Source organism: Python bivittatus, unplaced genomic scaffold (assembly GCF_059951505.1).
Source record: "Python bivittatus isolate LINGU-HERP-01145 unplaced genomic scaffold, Pbiv_v1 ctg000690_np1212, whole genome shotgun sequence".
In the NCBI taxonomy this organism is placed as follows: Eukaryota; Metazoa; Chordata; class Lepidosauria; order Squamata; family Pythonidae; genus Python; species Python bivittatus.
The window spans coordinates 15,817,880-15,836,026 of NW_028277096.1; the positions used below are offsets into that span (position 1 = coordinate 15,817,880).

At 41.5% G+C, this 18,147-nt stretch overlaps 1 protein-coding gene across 1 annotated transcript in view; it reads left to right on the plus strand.

Moving 5' to 3' along the window:
* Window positions 1-17,510, plus strand: part of CCDC92B (coiled-coil domain containing 92B) — a 30,990-nt gene extending 13,480 nt beyond the window's left edge. Inside the window, exons 3-4 of the mRNA XM_088152444.1 lie at window positions 7,939-7,986; window positions 16,753-17,510. Of these exons, the coding sequence (XP_088008570.1) occupies window positions 7,939-7,986; window positions 16,753-17,510 (806 nt within the window). The remainder of the gene's footprint in view (window positions 1-7,938; window positions 7,987-16,752) is intronic.
* Window positions 17,511-18,147: the final 637 nt, after the last annotated feature.

The following is an 18,147-nucleotide window of genomic DNA, read 5'->3' on the forward strand; positions in this document are numbered from 1 at the left end:
TGTTTGTTTTGTCAATGGACCCATTGTAAGCAAGACTCTGGGCTGTCTACAATACAGGGAAAATAAAACCAATAACAATATAAGAAAAATAGAGTAATTAATACAATAATACCTAACTACAGTGGTTGCCCACAATCAACCAAGGCCAATGGTGCATTGGAATAAGATGGTCTTAAGAGCCTTGAAAAAGCAAGAAGGGATGAGGCTAAACACCTTCAGGGAGAGCCTATTTCAGAATATTAGGGCTACCACTGAAAAGGCCTGCCTCCTGGCCCACATCTCATGTACTTTGCGAGTTGTGTGCTACCAAAACCAGCAGAAGGGAAATTTGACTAGGTTGGACTACCTAGGCCCTGTGTAATGTTGGGGAATGAGGCCTATATGTGGGAAATATCTCATCTCTACTTCTTACACACCCAGAAAAGGAGGACGCTATTTCCAGAGAGACAGTCTGAAGTCCAGTAGGGTCCAGAAGGAAAACACGTGACTTTACACAGGTCTACAGGCATACACACTCACACACACACACACACCATCCAACTCCAGGAGAAATATTGCCAGGTGCACAAGGCCAGTGTAGGGTGGGGTCCCTCACACTTAGAGAAGGAGGCTCATAGGGGAAGGGGGTCAGTTGGGAGTGCATTAGCTCCCCATTTAATCACAGCATCAGAAAAGATAAAGTAAAATTGATTCTGATTCCTTGGTTGGGTGCATTTGAAGGAGTAAGCAATCATGAAAGAAGAAAGTTAATGGTGCTCAATGACGGGTTTTGTAGGATAGCTTATATTGTGCAGGAAAATGTTTCAGTTCTTTGTGGAATACACTTTGTCAACCTGCAGAGGGAAATATATTTTATATCATTGTCCACATGAGTACCTTTCCAACAGGTGGAAATTTATCATGCCCAGGAGAAATATCAACTAAAATATGGCTTCTTGACATCTCAGCTTTCCAGATAAAATTTAGAAATAAAACTGGAGAGCAACATATGATGTCTTCATTTGTAGCCAAGGCAGTGCAATATAGTGGTTTAGGTCTGGGGAAACTCAGTGGGTGATTTGGGAGCAGTTATGCTCTTTCAGCCTAGTCTATCTCACAGGTACTTGTGAGAATAAAATTAAGATCCACATATAAGCCGCCTCGGTTTCCTGCACGACACAGATAAATAATGACCTGTGGAGTCCTTGGTGCTCCCTGAGCTTGGTTGTTTGCAGAAGTTTCATTACCCAACTAGGTAACGTCATCAGTGCTAGTATGGGTGGGGCACACTAATGCACACTAATCACCACTGTGAGATTCCATCGTCTAAACCCCACAATCATTAGCACTGATGATGTTACCTAGTTGGGTCATGAAACGTCTGCAAGAAAACAACCAAGCTCAGAGAGCACCAAGGACTCCACAGTTCAATCCTGAGCTACAGATATTCTCTTCTATTGAAACAATGACCTGCCAGGTGCTCTCAATTATGAAATGATTTTATGTATTTTATCATCTCCAACACATTGGTTGTGTTGGCACAACAAATTCCATCAGGTCACTGGAACTGCTAGCAGCTGTACTGGACAACATGCAAAGCTGATTTAAGGTTAATCTAGGTTACTGGATTTTTTTTAATGTCTTAGTATATTGTGCAAAACGTCACCCTCTTTGGTTAGGTGATGGTCCATTGTATTGTGCGAAGCCAGAAAACAGGTTCATCCGATTATCAGGTTAAGTGGTGGTCTGGATGTAAGTCTGTCGCTTGGTTCAACCACAACACATTTAGCCAGATCAGTTAAAGACCTGGTGGCTACAGGTGCCCAACAAGTGAAGCTTGGTTAGTGTTAATTTTGGTTTCAATACTTAGTGTGTGTTGTGTGATCCCAGACTTCTGGAATTCTTTCCAGCCCCTTAAAATAGTTCTGTTCTGAGTCATGTGACCAGGAAGGAGGAGGGAAGGCTTAGAATGGAACTGTCAGCATCATTTGCCTCTCCCATAGGAATGTGTTGGGGGATATTTTTTTTTCTGGATTTTTTTTCTCCACAGCCCCTAGCCAGATCACAGCCATTTTCAGACATTCTTTCTTTTGCTGGCTTCTTCCCCTATACCAAATTTGGACTCACTCTATTCAGTTTTCTGAGAGATATTGCACCAACAATCAGACAGAATCCTGACCCTCTTTACATCATTTCCTTCCAACATTCCCAAAAGAATAAAATAAATACAAATTTAAAAAAAAAACTGACCAAGACATCTAGCTCTTTATCATGCTGATATCTCCAGTTGCCTGTTTTACAGGGGGGAAAGTGCCATTAACCCATGTTGGAATTGGTCTTTTTGTGCAAATTCATTTGATATTTGCAGGAAAAAAATTGGCTCAGCTCCCATCCTGCATAAAGAGATGCAGAAAATGCTCGCTTTACCATTTCTCTCTATCCCATTATTTCTATAGATGCTGGATGAGTCTAGACGATGGAATCTCACAGTGGTGATTAGCGTGCATTAATTGTTGCCCCTGAACAAAGAAAAATGAAAGTCTTGCCGCATGAATCACAAGACTATTTTTCCACCAGAAAACAACTGGGGCTCTTGATATTTTAGAAACAAACAAACTGTGAAGACTTGCTCAATTTCAGAAGAAGCAGAGCAGTTTCTCTGGAAAGGGAGCACCAAATGTTTACCAGTACTACTTATAGAGAATTGAAAACTGTGTTGATGACATAATATCTTTGGTACATTTTAGCTTAGCATGTGGTGTGAAACCAACTGCTGGGCTTCCTAAACCATCATTTGTGGCTCAATGTGTTGTGTAATACCAGTCAATATTTATTTATTCAATAACCCACAGTCGTATCAACCCATGGCTTAGGAGTAATGTATGGTGTCAATCTAGTCAAGGAGTTAAAAGAGATTTGGGATATCAATTAACCCAGCCTTGCTCAGTACGTTACCCTCAGCTGAATTCTTATCTGCCTTGAGTGCTCAGACTGAGTAGGAAATCAAGTTATCAATGAATAATAGCCCAACAGGATTACAGCTGAAAGGCATGCTTTCACCTCATCACTGGGACTAGATTCTGGTTTTTCAGTGTCTAATCTTGCTCTCTTTCCTCATCCAAAAATGACCTGCATTCCAACATTATAGCAAGAAACCATCTGCTATTCCCCCCTGAAATAATGCACATGAAGCTCATTGGATTATAATTTGAAGGTCAAAGACCACTTGCCATTAAAAAAACACACACAATTGAGGTACCAAATCTTAGGTTGCCAAAATCTAGCTGACCACTAGATGGCAGCGAAGCCAGACTTTTCTCCATCTCTTTCCTGCCATCTAGTGGTGATTGAAGGTTTTGCAGCCCAGATCTGGTAGCCCATTGCAAGCCCTAGGGGGCTACAAGGTAAAGCGCACAGTCCCAATGTTGATGCAGAGCAAAATCAGATGCAGCAAAGACTAACAAAGCAGTTGCCTTGATAAAGAAGGCTTTCCAAGGGAAAATTAAACCCCGAGACATACAGAAGATGTATGTCTCCCCAAGCAACAGCTCTTTCCTACAAATACAGCTATCACCCTGTGCCTGAAAGAAGACCCCCCAGCCTCTGCAGAAAGGAAAGAAGCAGTGCTTTTTAAAGAAACTGTCAGGTTGTTACACCCAAGAGCAGGAAAGTTATGCCTAATTTAACATCAGGACTTTGCTAATTTTCCCTTCACTTGTAAAATCAAAAGCTGGAAGAGGCTCTGCCTAAATACCTTGGTAAAAAGGTTAGAAACTTTGGGGGTGAAGGATCCCTGAGAAGATTATATTGCTTGATTTTTAGTATAAGTCCGCAAAGGCAGATGCAACTTGGTCACTAAAGATGGAACCAACAGGACAGGGGTTAAATCCACTCCTTCTAGCTAAGAGGCAGGACTTAAGCCTTCTTACTGTCCCTACTAAGACAGGACTCAATGTGAAAGGTGATTTAAAAAAAAAAAAAAACAGAAAATGATTAAACTATTTTAGGTCTTTTTTTCTTTTTTTTTAGCTTCTTGGCAGCTTCATCTTTCTAAACGGAATTTTCTAACTGAGCTCTTCAGTAAATCATAATCTGACAACATCCTATTAACAGCCTTGGAAATGTAGGGAAAGGCTGAGAACCAAAACAAATGTTGCGAGGGAGACCTTGCCTTTCAATGGACAATTGAAATCCAGCATCTGGAGGGCCATAGATCCCCAACCAGTGCCTTATAACAACACATCATCAAACCTTTATTATGGCCTTTAGGTCAGAGTTACAATAATTCCTGAGCTTGACTACCTGTGGAGATCCTTGCACTTCCAAGTCCATCACACCTTCGTATTCTGTCATCAAACATGACCACATGACCATTTAAATACATAACTGTCTGTGGTCATGACTGCACAACCATTATAGTGCATAACCATCTCATACACACCAGTGTTATACCTTCAAAATCATAACATCAATTCCCTGAGTCTAAGTTTGAAATGAATGCCAGCCCTAGAAATATAAAATGCCATGTCCCCCCGTAATGTTAAGCCAGGGAAGGGTGGAATTAACCGTCCCTTGTTGAACAAACCCTGACTGATTGCTCTGGTGCATATTTATAACATGTCTGCCTGTCTTGTTTCATTGTTATTTTTGCAATGCCAAAGTGGGAATGACCCCCCACCATTGAAACCACTCCACTAAAAGACCTTAATTAAAACCAGTTTACAAACCCCTAAATTGAAACCACTCAATTAAAAGCTCTTAATTAAAACTTGCTTGCAACCCCCCCCCATTGAAACCAGTTAATTAAAAGTTCTTAATTAAACACATTTACAATGTAAAAACCTGAATAATTCAAGAAAATCCCTAAAAGCTTACATTTAAAACCGTAAAACCTTTGCAGCTCTGGACATGGGACAGCATTACCATTCTGGTTATACTGCCTGGTTATGACGTAACCCAAGCCGAGCACAGATAGATCTCCTTTCTATTTGGAACAGGAGTTCTTGACCTTTTTGCCCCATGGATCCCCTTGAGAATCTAGTGAAATCTATTGGATTCCTTCTCAGAGAAACATATTTCATATATATATATATATATATATATATATATATATATAATATATATAACACATATTTCATATTATATATATATATACACAATTTGTATTAGAGATTTTCACATAAGTAAAAGATAAACATGGATTGATACAAAGTAAGAGCAAGAAAAAGAAAAGAAGAAGAGATTTTTAAAAAGTGCTAAAAGTCATATAGATAGAAAAATAAGAAAAGATATATAAAGAAACAACTTCCAATCTCCTTTACAGCAGTTACAAACTTATTGTCTCTCCTCCCTTTTTAAGATTATATATGATTCCCTTCTTCCCATATTCAACCCTTTTTAATCAGTAAATCCATATATCACCAGTTTGTTTTTTCCAGCAAAAAGCCCGTAAGAAGTTTCCAGTCTTTTATAAAAGTACTTGTTGTCTTATCCCTGATCAAACAGGTCAATTTTGCCATTTCAGTAAATTCCACCATTTTCTCAATTCACTCCTCCATTGTGGATATTTCAGTATTTTTCCATCTTTGGGCATATAGTAATCTTGCTGCAGTTATCATATACAAAACACATCCTCCATAAGTCCTTTCTAATTGGCTATTCATAAGTCCCAATAAGAAAAGTCCTTGTTTCATCTGAATATTAATCTTTAAAATCCTTGTTATTGAAACAGATCTCCTTTCTCTTTAGAACAGGGGTTCTTGACCTTTTTGCCCCATGGATCCCCTTGAGAGTCTAGTGAAATCTATTGGATTCCTTCTCAGAGAAACATATTTCTTTTTTATATGTATAATTTTGCATTAGAGATTTTCACATAAGTAAAAGATAAACATGGATTGATACAAAGTAAGAGCAAGAAAAAGAAAGATTCCTTTTCAGAAAAACATATTTCAGTGCATAAAATACCTAGACGTAGATTGAATTCCAAAGGAAACTCATTATCCTTAAATACTCTTAGTAAATATTTTTAAAACAAAACCAATATGTCATGAATACAAAAAGGAAAACAACTGCATTTCATTCTGGGAAATTCCAGAACGAAACTTCATATCTCCACCAGGCTATGCTAATCTAGCCAGCAGTTTCCTATTTCTGGTTCTAGAACATTTTCATCCAGAAATATTCGCAGACCCCCTACAACTGGCAGACCAGTGTAGTCCCAGAATAGATTTTTGCCTGTTCCATTCATGGTCTGGGGATGAGATGAAGGCAACATTTGGGGTAAATACCAAACTTAAGAGATTGCCAGGACTTGTTTGTGCCATGAATAAACCAATGATAGTTACGGACAAGTGGGATTCTTTTCTTGAGTCCACAATTTAGGTTCTATCTTGGCAAAGGTAATTTGGGAGAAATGGGCAGGCAAGTCACTGGATAGGAAAGCTAAGGAAGAAGCAGATAAGGTTGACCAGATGCTGGAATGAAAAACCTGTCAGATGAGTTGCTCTTCTCTTTTTATTTTAGCGTCCTTACTTTTCCACCCTATTTTCTGTCCATATACACTTTACTTGATATGCACATTTTTGCAAACATTTTTCCTTAATAAGAGGGGTGCTCTACATATACTAAGGAGATCTCAAGGAAGTCGCCAATCTTAGATCTGTACCCCCACTAGAAAGAGAGGCAATCTAAGAAAGATTTGAACCTATTCCCCAAAGAGTTCCTCCAAAAGTTGTCATCAAATTGTAATTTTTAATCTGGAAATTGGCTTTTGGAGATGATATCATCACTTTGTACCTAAGAACTGTTTTAGTTGCTAGGACAAATAGCAAGAGAGATAAAGGGAAAGGTCTTCACTCACTGTTCCTTGTCCTGGAGTGTTGAGGAAGGCTGTCAAAAAAGTCAAAATGGCAGCCCCACCCATGTGATCAAAATTCTGCCCCTATTTTACATGTATTGCGACACATGTAAAAAAGGGCGGGGCTTTGATTGTGTGGTTCTTGCCGCCATCTTGATTATTTTTACCCCCCATCCCCAAGGACACCCACCTTGACTCTCACCTGGCCGTCGTTGATTAAAACGAGTCTCTTAAGCCTAATCATCTGTTTTCTTTTCTCTCTCTCTCGTGCTTCCCTCTCAAGATGTAGTTCAAATAGAAGTTTTTCTATTCTCATAGATTTCTTAATGAATCTACTTTTTATTTCAAATATACAGAAGGTCTGTTGGCATTCCTTGGTAGCTGGACTAAGCCCCTTCTCTGCATTCAAGAAAACTATATTTTATTTATTCATTTATACACCATATTTATATAGCCACCTATCCTACCCAAAGCATATCGTTAGCATTTTATTTTTCTGAAGAGTTGCTCCGCTACTTAATTCCTTGGTATTTTTCAGTGTGCAGCTTATGTTCAAGAGTTCTGACTCCTGCTGCTTTCAAACCTCTCACGCTAGGAAAATGACAAAACACTTGAGTAATTATATGACCTGATCAAATATAATTATCATCATCCTGGCCTTGCCTGCTTTGGAGAACGAGCCCCACCCAGTACGCTACTGAAATGTCCCAGGCATCATCTGGATGTGTAAACTTCAATTCCCAGAATTTCTCAGCCAGCACGCCATTGCTGGGCATTTTGGGAGTTGGATATCACATATCTGGATGGCAACCAGATGGAGGACTGCTGCTGCCAATCAGTGTCTTTTTAGGAAGCTTTAGAACTCCATTATCCCAGTTCTGATTTTTTTTTTTTTTTTTACTGTAGATTATGGGAAGATCCTGAACCAGCAATGGATAGAATTAAAGTCCACAATGGTCAGTGTCAGAGCCAAAGTAAAACTACAGTTCTCCTGAAATCAGCCTGAGTTCTACGTACAATATATCCCTTGGGTTTGCATTGGACCATCAAATAATAAACCATCTCATGTTTCATCTTCCTCCTTTGTTTTTCTTCTCTTTTAGAGCTGACTCATGATCTTGAAGTGAAGGAATCGGAAGCTAGCCAGCAAGGTGAGAAGATGAGAATCTTTTTTTTTTCTCTCTCCTTTTTATTTGAAATAACAAACATAAACCAGGGGTAGAATATCACCATTTGGTATGCTCCGAATCCACGGTGGAAAAAGACATCTCAGTTAAATTGGTTGGATTCAGCATGGCTCATCTCCAGATCACTAACAGTTGAGCTAACTACTCCCTCTTACCCTAACGAGGTGGATGTGAAGGTTGGAAAGAGAGAAGAACATGGGTGTTCAGTAAATAGTTTGCAATATCAACAGTAGTTCTGGCTGAGCATATGGGAAATCTTTGTTCTTTTAAAATACATTTTACTAGAACCACAGTGCGGGGGGGTGGGGGTTGTAAACAAGAGTCAGACTTTCTCAATTTCTTTTCTCCTTGCCTCTCTCCTCCACTGAGTGATCCCTTTCTTTCAAATCTCAGACTGAAAGTAGCCAGTAGAGGGTGCCAAATGACCAGGCATGAGTGATACTGTTCAGCTGGCCTCTTTCCCCAACAGTAGCTTCTTCCAGACTGGAAGGGTTCCCAGCCATTGTCCTGTTCTGGCATCTGGTTTTGTCTAGTTTCATCTTTTTCCAGTGGTGTTGACAATAAATTCGGGCGTAGTCTCAAAGCCTAAGCAAGCTGGCCTTGAAGCCTTCAGAACCATCTCAAGGTCTTCCCTCCTGCTGCACAGATACGTTGGAAAATGTGCAGCCCAGCTATATGATCAATTGAGGACATTTCCAATGTCAGGGGCTATCACTGATGGAATGGAATGTTGGGCGAGTCCTAGAATCCAAGACTTTGAGGGTGGCCTGGGAGATGCTTACTCTAGACGCAACAAAACCTTGTGGCCATTCTCTCCCTTTTTGATACATCCTTTCTCTTGCAACCTCCAACCTCCTTTTTTCTCTCTCTTTCTTCATCTCCCTGACATGTATTTCTCTCTCCCTGGCTCACCCCCTTTCCCTCTCTCTTTCTCCTTAGCAGCGAGCTTTCTCTCTTTCTTCACCTTCCACTAGCTGGACCCACACCAGTTAAGCAAGGTGACTGAATCAATCCATTTCTGGGTTTCCTCAATCATAAACTAACCGAGCAACACCCCCCCCCATTTTTTGTTTGTCTTACTTTCTCAAATAACCTATTTTCTCTCCTATCACTTAACATCCTTCATAACTACCAAGAAAGTGAATGATCATAGAAAGAAGGTTTTTGAAATTAGGTGGCATGACATTGGAGTCAGAGCTGTTCACTCTTTCAACAGTCCCAGTGATAACTACTCTCTACCTGCCTCTTCCTCCTCCTCCTCCTCCTCCTTATTTAAGAGGTGTGCATTTTTAGTTGCAACACCTGCCCTCTGGAATGATCTCTTGCCCTACATATTGTTGGTCCTGACCCTGTTGGCTTTTAGGAAGGCATTAAAAACATGGTTCTTTGGGGCCAGGATCATAGGAGATTCTGTCTGGTAAGGTGTGTTTCCAATCATCTATTAATTGCAGTTGTTGTAATTTTAATTGTATTTCCATTTGTGTTCTTTTTCTATGGATGTACGTCATCCAGAGTCACATTTGCCTGAGCTGAGCAGCCACGTAAATGTCACATGTAAATAAAAAATCATTTCTATTATTATCACTCTTCTTCCAAGGAAGAATAAATAACTTGTCTGGTTTGACTCAACCATTACAGCATTCTTAAGCCGCATCCTAAAAAAAAATCTTCCTGCCAAAAGAAAAACAAACAAAATTAAGTTCTGTTAATAGCATATTTATTTATTCATTCATAGATTCATTTGGAAGATTTATATACTGCTCACTCCCTTAATGGCTCTGGATGGTTTACAAGACAATAAAAACACCCATTCAAACAGACCTGAAATCATAATAGACATAATACACAAATTAAAACAGTAGCTTTAAACATCTTAAACTGTAGGAAGAAGGAGACTTGGTTCAATTGCAATGGCTATTTGTTTCATAATGTTTCCAGATGTATTCAATGGCTACCCCACAAAAAGCACATTGCAATAGGTTACCTTGAGGTTATCTGCACATGACTCCTTGAAGCAAGATGTTTCTCTTCCAGGTAGAGATGTCCCAGATTTATCATCCAAAGCTGCAATAAAAGCGTGTGTGTGTACCCATATACCACCACCTCCATAGATGTTCTACACCTCTCCAGTATCAGTGCCAGATGCAGGAAGTTTCTTAATTGCAAACCTCTTTTTTAAGGTGGGCAACCATCCAGAACAGACTCTCTCTGTTGCACTCCAGACAAACAGGGAGCAGCTCAGAGCAGAAACAAAACTGGATTCCATTTCCCTTACGTTTGCATTAACTTCAAACTAAATTTCATGAAATGGTGACACACACACACACACACACACACACACACACACAGTCATGCAGTTAGTCATTTTTCTCATGGGTCACAAGAAATATTACAACTTGGGAACCATGCCCAAGGCTTCAGAGGATTGCAATGGAGCCCTAGACCAGTGTTTCTCAAACTTGGCAACTTTAAGGTGTGTGGATGGCTGGCTGGGGAATTCTGGAAGTTGAAGTCCAAACATCTTTAAGTTGCCAAGGTTGAGAAACACTGCCCTAGATCCTCCTATTGTGTATTTCTGCTTGGTATTGTAAGACTAGAAATCAAATCAGAGATCAAGGCGAATGAAATCTGGAACCCTGAGGAGATCTGAACAAAGGGGTCTTGAGGTTTTGATTGCACTCAGCACAACATAGGCTTTACTTGGGCATGCAGGGTTCCGCCCTCAGCCTCAGGGCAAAAGGTGAGGTTGCTGGTGCAGCAAAGGAGGTGTTCAAGAGCAACGGTTGGTCTAAGGTGAATGGAATGCTGATGGAAGGCAGTCTGAGCAAGACAAATGGCAAAATCCCAAAGAAGCCGCCGTTCCTTTCTCTGGCCACGCCTGGGAGGAAACGCCTGGCTCATAAAAACGTATCCAGCTGATACCGCCTTGCCATCTTCAGCTGCTCTGTTTAGCTTCTTGGGTTGTGACACCCAGAAGTGCTAGAAGCCAGGTTTTAGATCGCCACCTCAGATTTCTGATCCTTGAGACTCCATTCTTCAAGCTTCTAAGCCTGCACAACATGCTTCTGGCTCTGAAAAAAAACCTCAGTCCTTCTCCATACCATTGATTTGAGCAGAGTGCACAGAGTGTAAATTTAGCTGCCTTTGTGGAATTCAGGGGCACATGATGTGAAGAGGCTCCTCTAGCTTCAGTGACTTTTGTGGAGAATCAGATAATTTAATGGATAGGCTTATCAGTGGCAATTAGATGCAGTGGTTATGTGGAAACTCCACGTGAAGGATCTCCTGTGGTTGTTCCTCAATGTGTGGTCCTTAATGGATTCATGTCTTCATGGAGGGAAGTATAAAGTGGGGTACCTCAGAGTTCTGCCCTGGGCCCAATTCTTTCCAATGTTTTTACAAATGGCTTAGACAGTGGATGAAAGTGACACTCATCAAATTTTCAGATGGCACAAAGCCGGGCAGGATGTTGCTAACACCTCAGAAGACAAGCTCAGGGTTCAGGATATTCTTGACAGACTTGAGTATTGGCCCCTATCCAATACTATGCAGGTCAATAGTGAAAAATGTAAGGTTCCACACTCACGTAGCAAAAACCAGTTGCACAGGTATAAAATAGGCAGTACCTGGCTCATCAGTAGCATTTGCAAGAAGGATCTAGACATCCTGACAGACCACAGATTAAACATCAGCCAGCAGTGTGCTGCAGCTGCCAAAACAGCCAGTGCAATCTGGGGCTGCATCAACAGAGGTGCAATGTCAAGATCAAGAACAGTGATAGTTCCGCTCCATGCCGCACTGGTTAGACAGCACCTGGAATAATACGTCCTGTTTCGGTCACCACTATACTGATGTTGAAGAACTGGAAAAAGTGTAGAGGGAAAAACAACAACGTTGGAGAGAAGCTTGGAGGCTCAATCCTATGAAGAACAGCTAAAGGAAGTGAGTATGTTTAGTCTAAAGCAGTGTTGTCCAAACTTGGCCACTTTAAGATGAGTGGACTTCAACTCCCAGAATTCCCCAGCCAGCACTATTGACCTGCATGGCTGGCTGGGGAATTCTGGGAGTTGGTCCACTCATCTTAAAGTGGCCAAGTTTGGACAACACTGGTCTAAAGAAAAGAAGGCTAAGGGGAGATGTAGTAGCAGTCTTTCAGTTCTTGAAGGGCTGTCACAGGGAAGAGGGTGTGGATTTATATGCCATAGTGCCTTAGGGTGGGACAAGAATTAATAGGTGGAAACTTTACTCATAATAAGGAGGAATTTCCTGACTACGAGAGCTATTAGGCAGTAGAACAAGCCTGCCTCTTGGAGTTGTGGGTGTTCCATCACCAGAGATTTTCAAAGAAAAGTTAGACAGCCATAGATCTGGGATAGTCTGAGGATTCCTCCCCTGGGGTGAGGGTTGGATCTTCCAACCCTGTAACTCCATGATGCTATGAAGGTAGTCTATTGTCCTCATATACTGCTTTATGAGCTTCCCAGAGATAATTGGTTGCCTGCTGTGGGAAACACAGTGCTGGGTTATATGCAGTACAGGTAGTCCTCAGTTTAAGAACGAGTTCCGTTCCCAAGATCTGTCCATAAGTCGAATTTATATGTAAGCTGGAACAGTATTATTGTATAATCCTGTATAAGTAGTATTGTGTAATGAACTCGAACCATTCTGTATTTTACTCAAATCCTTGTGTATTTAATTTGAATGTTGCTACAATAGGCTCTGTTCTTAACTATGGGTTGTCCGTAAACCAGGCATTCATAACCTGGGGAGTACTTGGTGGCACCCACTTATTCCTTTTCCCAAATGTAAATTCCTTTTATCCCATTTCCACATCAGTTTGCTATTTTTTTTAAAAAGCCATTACGAAAAAAATGGCCACAAATTTCAATGAAAGGGCATGTTTTTATATGCATGTATTTTACAAGCAGTTTTTGCTAACATAATGCATTTCAGATTATATTTTCCCTAGGAAGTGAATTTCCACTGCCATTTTTTAAAGAATGGAAGAGGTGGAATTTGGAAAAGTCCATGTATCAAACTTGAGTTGCAGTTTGCTTCATCTATTTATCTATTTTGTATGCTTTTATTCTGCCTCAGATAGTTCTCCAGGCAGTGTATAACCAGTTAGAATGTAGTATTTAAATAAGGAAAACTACATTAACAACATAAAAGCAGTATAAAATTAGCATAGAGAACAGGAGATAACATAAACATTCAGAGCAGCAACAACCGTGGCAATGAATATGCTTATTAATTTGGAAACAAATTTATTTATTTAATCCATTTATATAGCTGCCCGTCTCCCAATTGCAATCCTGGGCAGTGAATCTAGGATTAAAAATCCAACAACAACAAGAAGACAATTAATAGTAACATGATCATAATACAGTGGTACCTCTAGTTACGAACGCCCCTCCTTACGAATTTTTTGAGATACGACCAGCTCCGGCCCCAAAAATTTACCTCGACTTGAGAACTCGCCTCGACTTACGAACCGGATCCGCGGCCATTTTCCGCCCATTCCACGTGGTCTGTGGCCATTTTCCGCCCATTCCACATGGTCCGCGGCCATTTTTCTGCCCGTGCCACGTGGTCCGCAGCCATTTTCCGCCCGTTCCACGTGGTCCGCAGCCATTTTTCCACCTGTTCCACGTGGTCCGTGGCCATTTTCCCGCCCATTCCACGTGGTCCGCGGCTGTTTTTCCACCCTGCCGCATGGTCCACAGCCGTTTTTCCGCCCCTGATGCGTGGTCCGCGGACGCCGGAATGGATTAACAGTAATTACATTGAACCTTATGGGAAAATTTGCCTTGTGTTGCGACCAATTCGAGTTGCAACCAGAGTCACGGAATGGATTAAATTCGTAACTCGAGGTTCCACTGTATCATGGTTCCCAAAGACAATCTAACTCAAATGGTACGAAACACAAAATCACACTGATGAGCTCACTCGGCCTCTAGACTCTGTGTCCAAGGGAACATCCTTGTCTTCAAGGATTTACAAAATGATAGCAAGGTCAGAACCAAATGAATCTCAGGGGATATGGGGTTACAGAGGGCAGTTTTGTTAAAAAGTAAAACCAACAATTTGTCTCCATCCCTGTTTAAGCAGCAGGGCAGTGGAATGGCTTGAAGGTGTTTCTCATCACCATGTTGATCCTTCCTAAAGGTCAAGATTGGAGTTCAGGCAACTAAAAAAAGTCTATGCCAGATGTTTCATATTTCCCACCAGGGCAAAAGAATAATAGAATAACAATACTTGCCTTGGAAAGGTTAAAGTGGTGAATACAAGGATAACTCCTGTGGTCCTCATCTCTTTTGTATGAATTTCTCAGAGTTCTCTCTCATCACAAAAATGGAAGAGGAGGTGTCTTGGCCATGCCGACACACTTTTCATCATCCTCTCCATCCACGGCACCCTGGGCATATGTTGCTAAAATGAGTCAGCATTGTCTAAATTCCTAAATGGAACTGGGCCTGCTAGGCTTAAAGAGAGAGGGGAATAAAAGATGAATCAGCCTATTTATTATATTTTATTTATTTATTTAATTTATTTATTGGATTTCTCCCCAGCCCATCTCCCACACAATAGGGGACTCTGGGCGGCTTACAAAGACATTAAAACTATAAATATATATAAAATACATACTATATATAAAATTAAAACAATACTAAAAAAGGAAAATCCAAGAAGATAGAAAATCGGGCCAGGGAGAGCTGGCCACTATGGGGCTAGCCATCTCCCTGCTTGAGATATTCCCTCCCTGCCCCAGGCCAAGTGACAGAGCCAGGTCTTCAAGGCCCTTCAGAAGGTCAGGAGCGAGGGGGCCAATTGCACTTCCGGGGGCAGAATGTTCCAAAGAGCGGGGGCCACCGCAGAGGAGGCCCTCCTTCTGGACCCTGCTAGACGGAGTTCTTTTACTGAGGGGGTCCGAAGCATGCCCTCTCTGTGTGAACGGGTGGGACGGGTTGAAGTCATAGGGGAGAGGCGGTCCCTTAGGTAACCTGGTCCCATGCCATGTAGGGCTTTAAAGGTAATAACCAACACCTTGAATTGTACCCGGAAGCAAACGGGTACCCAATGCAGCTCACGGAGCAATGGTGTTGCATGGGCCCTTCTCGGGGCTCCAAAAATAGCCCGCGTGGCCACATTCTGGACCAGCTGTAGCTTCCAGATACTCTTCAAGGGTAGCCCCATGTAGAGCGCATTGCAGTAGTCTATCTGGGAGATAACAAGGACGTGAGTGACTGTTCGAAGGGCATCCCGATCCAGGAAGATATCACTGATATCTTCAGAGATGACTCACTCACTGGCCAAGCCTTTCCATGGCAGAGTTTCATCTTCCACCATTAACAGCTTTCTGGCTTCTTAACCTGCATCGCTTCTCCTGAGTCTTTCTCACCTGTTTTCTTCTGACACAATGAAAGGTGCCCTTGTACAATTGTGAAGGATCCATCTTCATAAGTGAGGAAATGATGCCATTAAGTGGTTGTGTGAAGGAGAGTATGTTGAGGAAGAGGGAAGGGAAGTTATACACTGGAACACAATTTGGGCAAGTCTGAGCAGAAGTAATTCCCTGGCATGGAAGTCTCCCAGAAATTTGGAATGTGCATTAGAAAGCATTAAAAAAATGAAAAAGCCAGCATGATAGATCTCTGCCCAGTTCTTTTGTCTGTTATCTGCAGACTGGACATGTTCCAGCTCACTTTTATCAGGCATAGCCCAGTTTTTCTGATCTGGCTACAGCTGCCTTTAAATGGTTGGAAATTAAGAGGGGGCCAAGTATGCTATACTTCTAATAGGCTTAACAGAACTTTCAAAGTTTTTTTTTCTAAAAGGGGGGGGGAAAGGAGGAGGAAATTTTTACCAACAATACTGCCACAAACAGGAGAAATTTATCAAGGGACCATTGTAAATGACTGGATTTTGACCATACTGTGTCATTAAGAATTCCATTTATAATTTGGAACACTTATGGGACTCAGCCACAAAATGTTCTATGTGAAATTTTAGATAGTTCAAACATATTGACTACTTTCTTAGCAGTCTGGATGTTCATGGCCTGTGATGGGAGAATTTTTTTGTGCTTTGGGTTACTGGTCCCTTAGGTTGCTAATCTTTGAACACCGAATGAAATGTGTGATCCATTTGAAATCCAGATTTAGTATCCTACTCTAGATATCAACTCTTAAGAAATAAATAGTTGGACATTTTCTGAAATGCACTAATTCCTTAGTCCAAGAGCAAAACAACTGTACCTTTAAACAAGTACCTTGTTCCCTGATATTGATTTCAAATATATTTTTAATATTTTAAAAGTGGCTAAAAGATTTGATATTCTCTCCATATTTAAGTTCTTGTGAAGTTTTGTGCCAAAATGTTGAGGTCTTGAAAAATACCACATAAGTACACCAAATGCAAGGGAGATGTTACAGGACAGCTTAGAATTTATGTGAACTTTCACACAAGAATAACAAAAAAGCTCACATTTTTTCATGCTGGATTTCAGCATTCACAAGGATAAATGCAGGGTAAGATGGTAAAAATCTCATGCGCTTTGAGAAATTCATGAGACTTCAGGCTGGTTGTAGTGGATGGGACCCAAGCCATCACCCAAGAATGACCCCAGAAGAGGTTGTCCATCTCTACTTTAGACCATACCCAGTTAACTTCATGGTGGATTTTAAATTCATATCTGTTGTTTTGTCTTTCATCTGTTGCTTGCATTAGACATAATAGACCAGGAATTGGAAGAAAAGTGCAAGATCATGGAAGCCCAGTTGAAGGAGAAAGAGAAGGACAATCTAGAATTGCACAAGGAGCTGAGGCATAAAGAGAGCTTGGTAGCAGCCCTCCGATCCAACCTGAGGAACAAAGAGAGAAAGTTCTTAGAAGAGCTCAAGAGGAGAAGCCACCGAGTTACTGTCCTCAACACGGAGCTGCAGAAGCAGACTGAGGCTGCTGCTTACCTCTCCTTCCAGCTTCATTCAACCAAACAAAAACTTCATAGTTCCCGGCAGAGAAGCACACCCCTGCCTGAGAGACCCCCAGAGAAAACGTCCATCCCACAAGCCAGCGCTGAGGCTAGGCCCAAAAAACGGACTCAGAAGTCCCACGCCCGTAGGCAGGCAAGCAGCACCTTCCACAGCAAAGGCGCCTTCAAAGATGTTATGGCTCGTGAGAGGCTAAGCAGTTTTGAAGAAGTCGAACCCATGCCTGACCCAGCTCTTTTTTTATACACCAAACGATACCACCCTCCATTCCGTCATCAGAAATCAGAGCAGGGCACATCAGGTTTGTCCACCAAGGAAGGCTCTGAGCAGAGTGACCCGAAGGGCAGTTGGAAAGAATCTTTTCAGCAGCTTGTTGAAGAACCTACAGGAAATGTGAGTAACATCAGAACTTTGGGTCAACGTCGCTCATCTTCCAAAGGGGAACCGCAGAAGCAAAATAGCACTAGTGCTCACCCTTCAAAAAACTTTGAATAAAGGACCAGAAGGGAAAAGTATGCCACTATTTTGAAGTATCTTGTCTATAGGAACTGACTGTCTCGAGCACATCCGTCAATCTAGAGCCACGGGGCAGGGAATGTTCCACTCCTAAAGCCATTGAGATGCAACCATCTTTGACTGTTACCTTGTTTAAAAGACCGACATACTGTAGCTGTGCATTCCTTGGGAATGGTATCAGTAGGAGTGGACTGACCCAAACACTGGGAGGGCAACGGAGTCATCTGCTGTGGTTATAATAAGCAACCTTGCTCCGTATTTTGGCGAAAAGGATCAGAAAAGTGAGCCTTGTTTTTGTGCCTTGCTTGCTGGTTTTGGTTTTCCTTTTTTAAACTCTGATGGGAGCTTCCCCATTGGCCTTTGGGAATCTGGCTTTCATCAGCGAGCACTAAAACCAGCATCTAGGTTTCGCCTATGCTGAATGTGTGTGGTTTACCCCTCTCAACTGGGTGTGGTTTGCTTTGGTTTGACATTTCAGTACTTAGAAGACCATCCATTACTGGAGAAGATGGCCATGAAGAGTGAATGTGAGTGTCTGGGGTGCTTTTCTAGGATATACAGGGAAAGGGTTGGGTATTTTGGAATATATATTTTGAGCAAAGCAGGAATGTGCAAC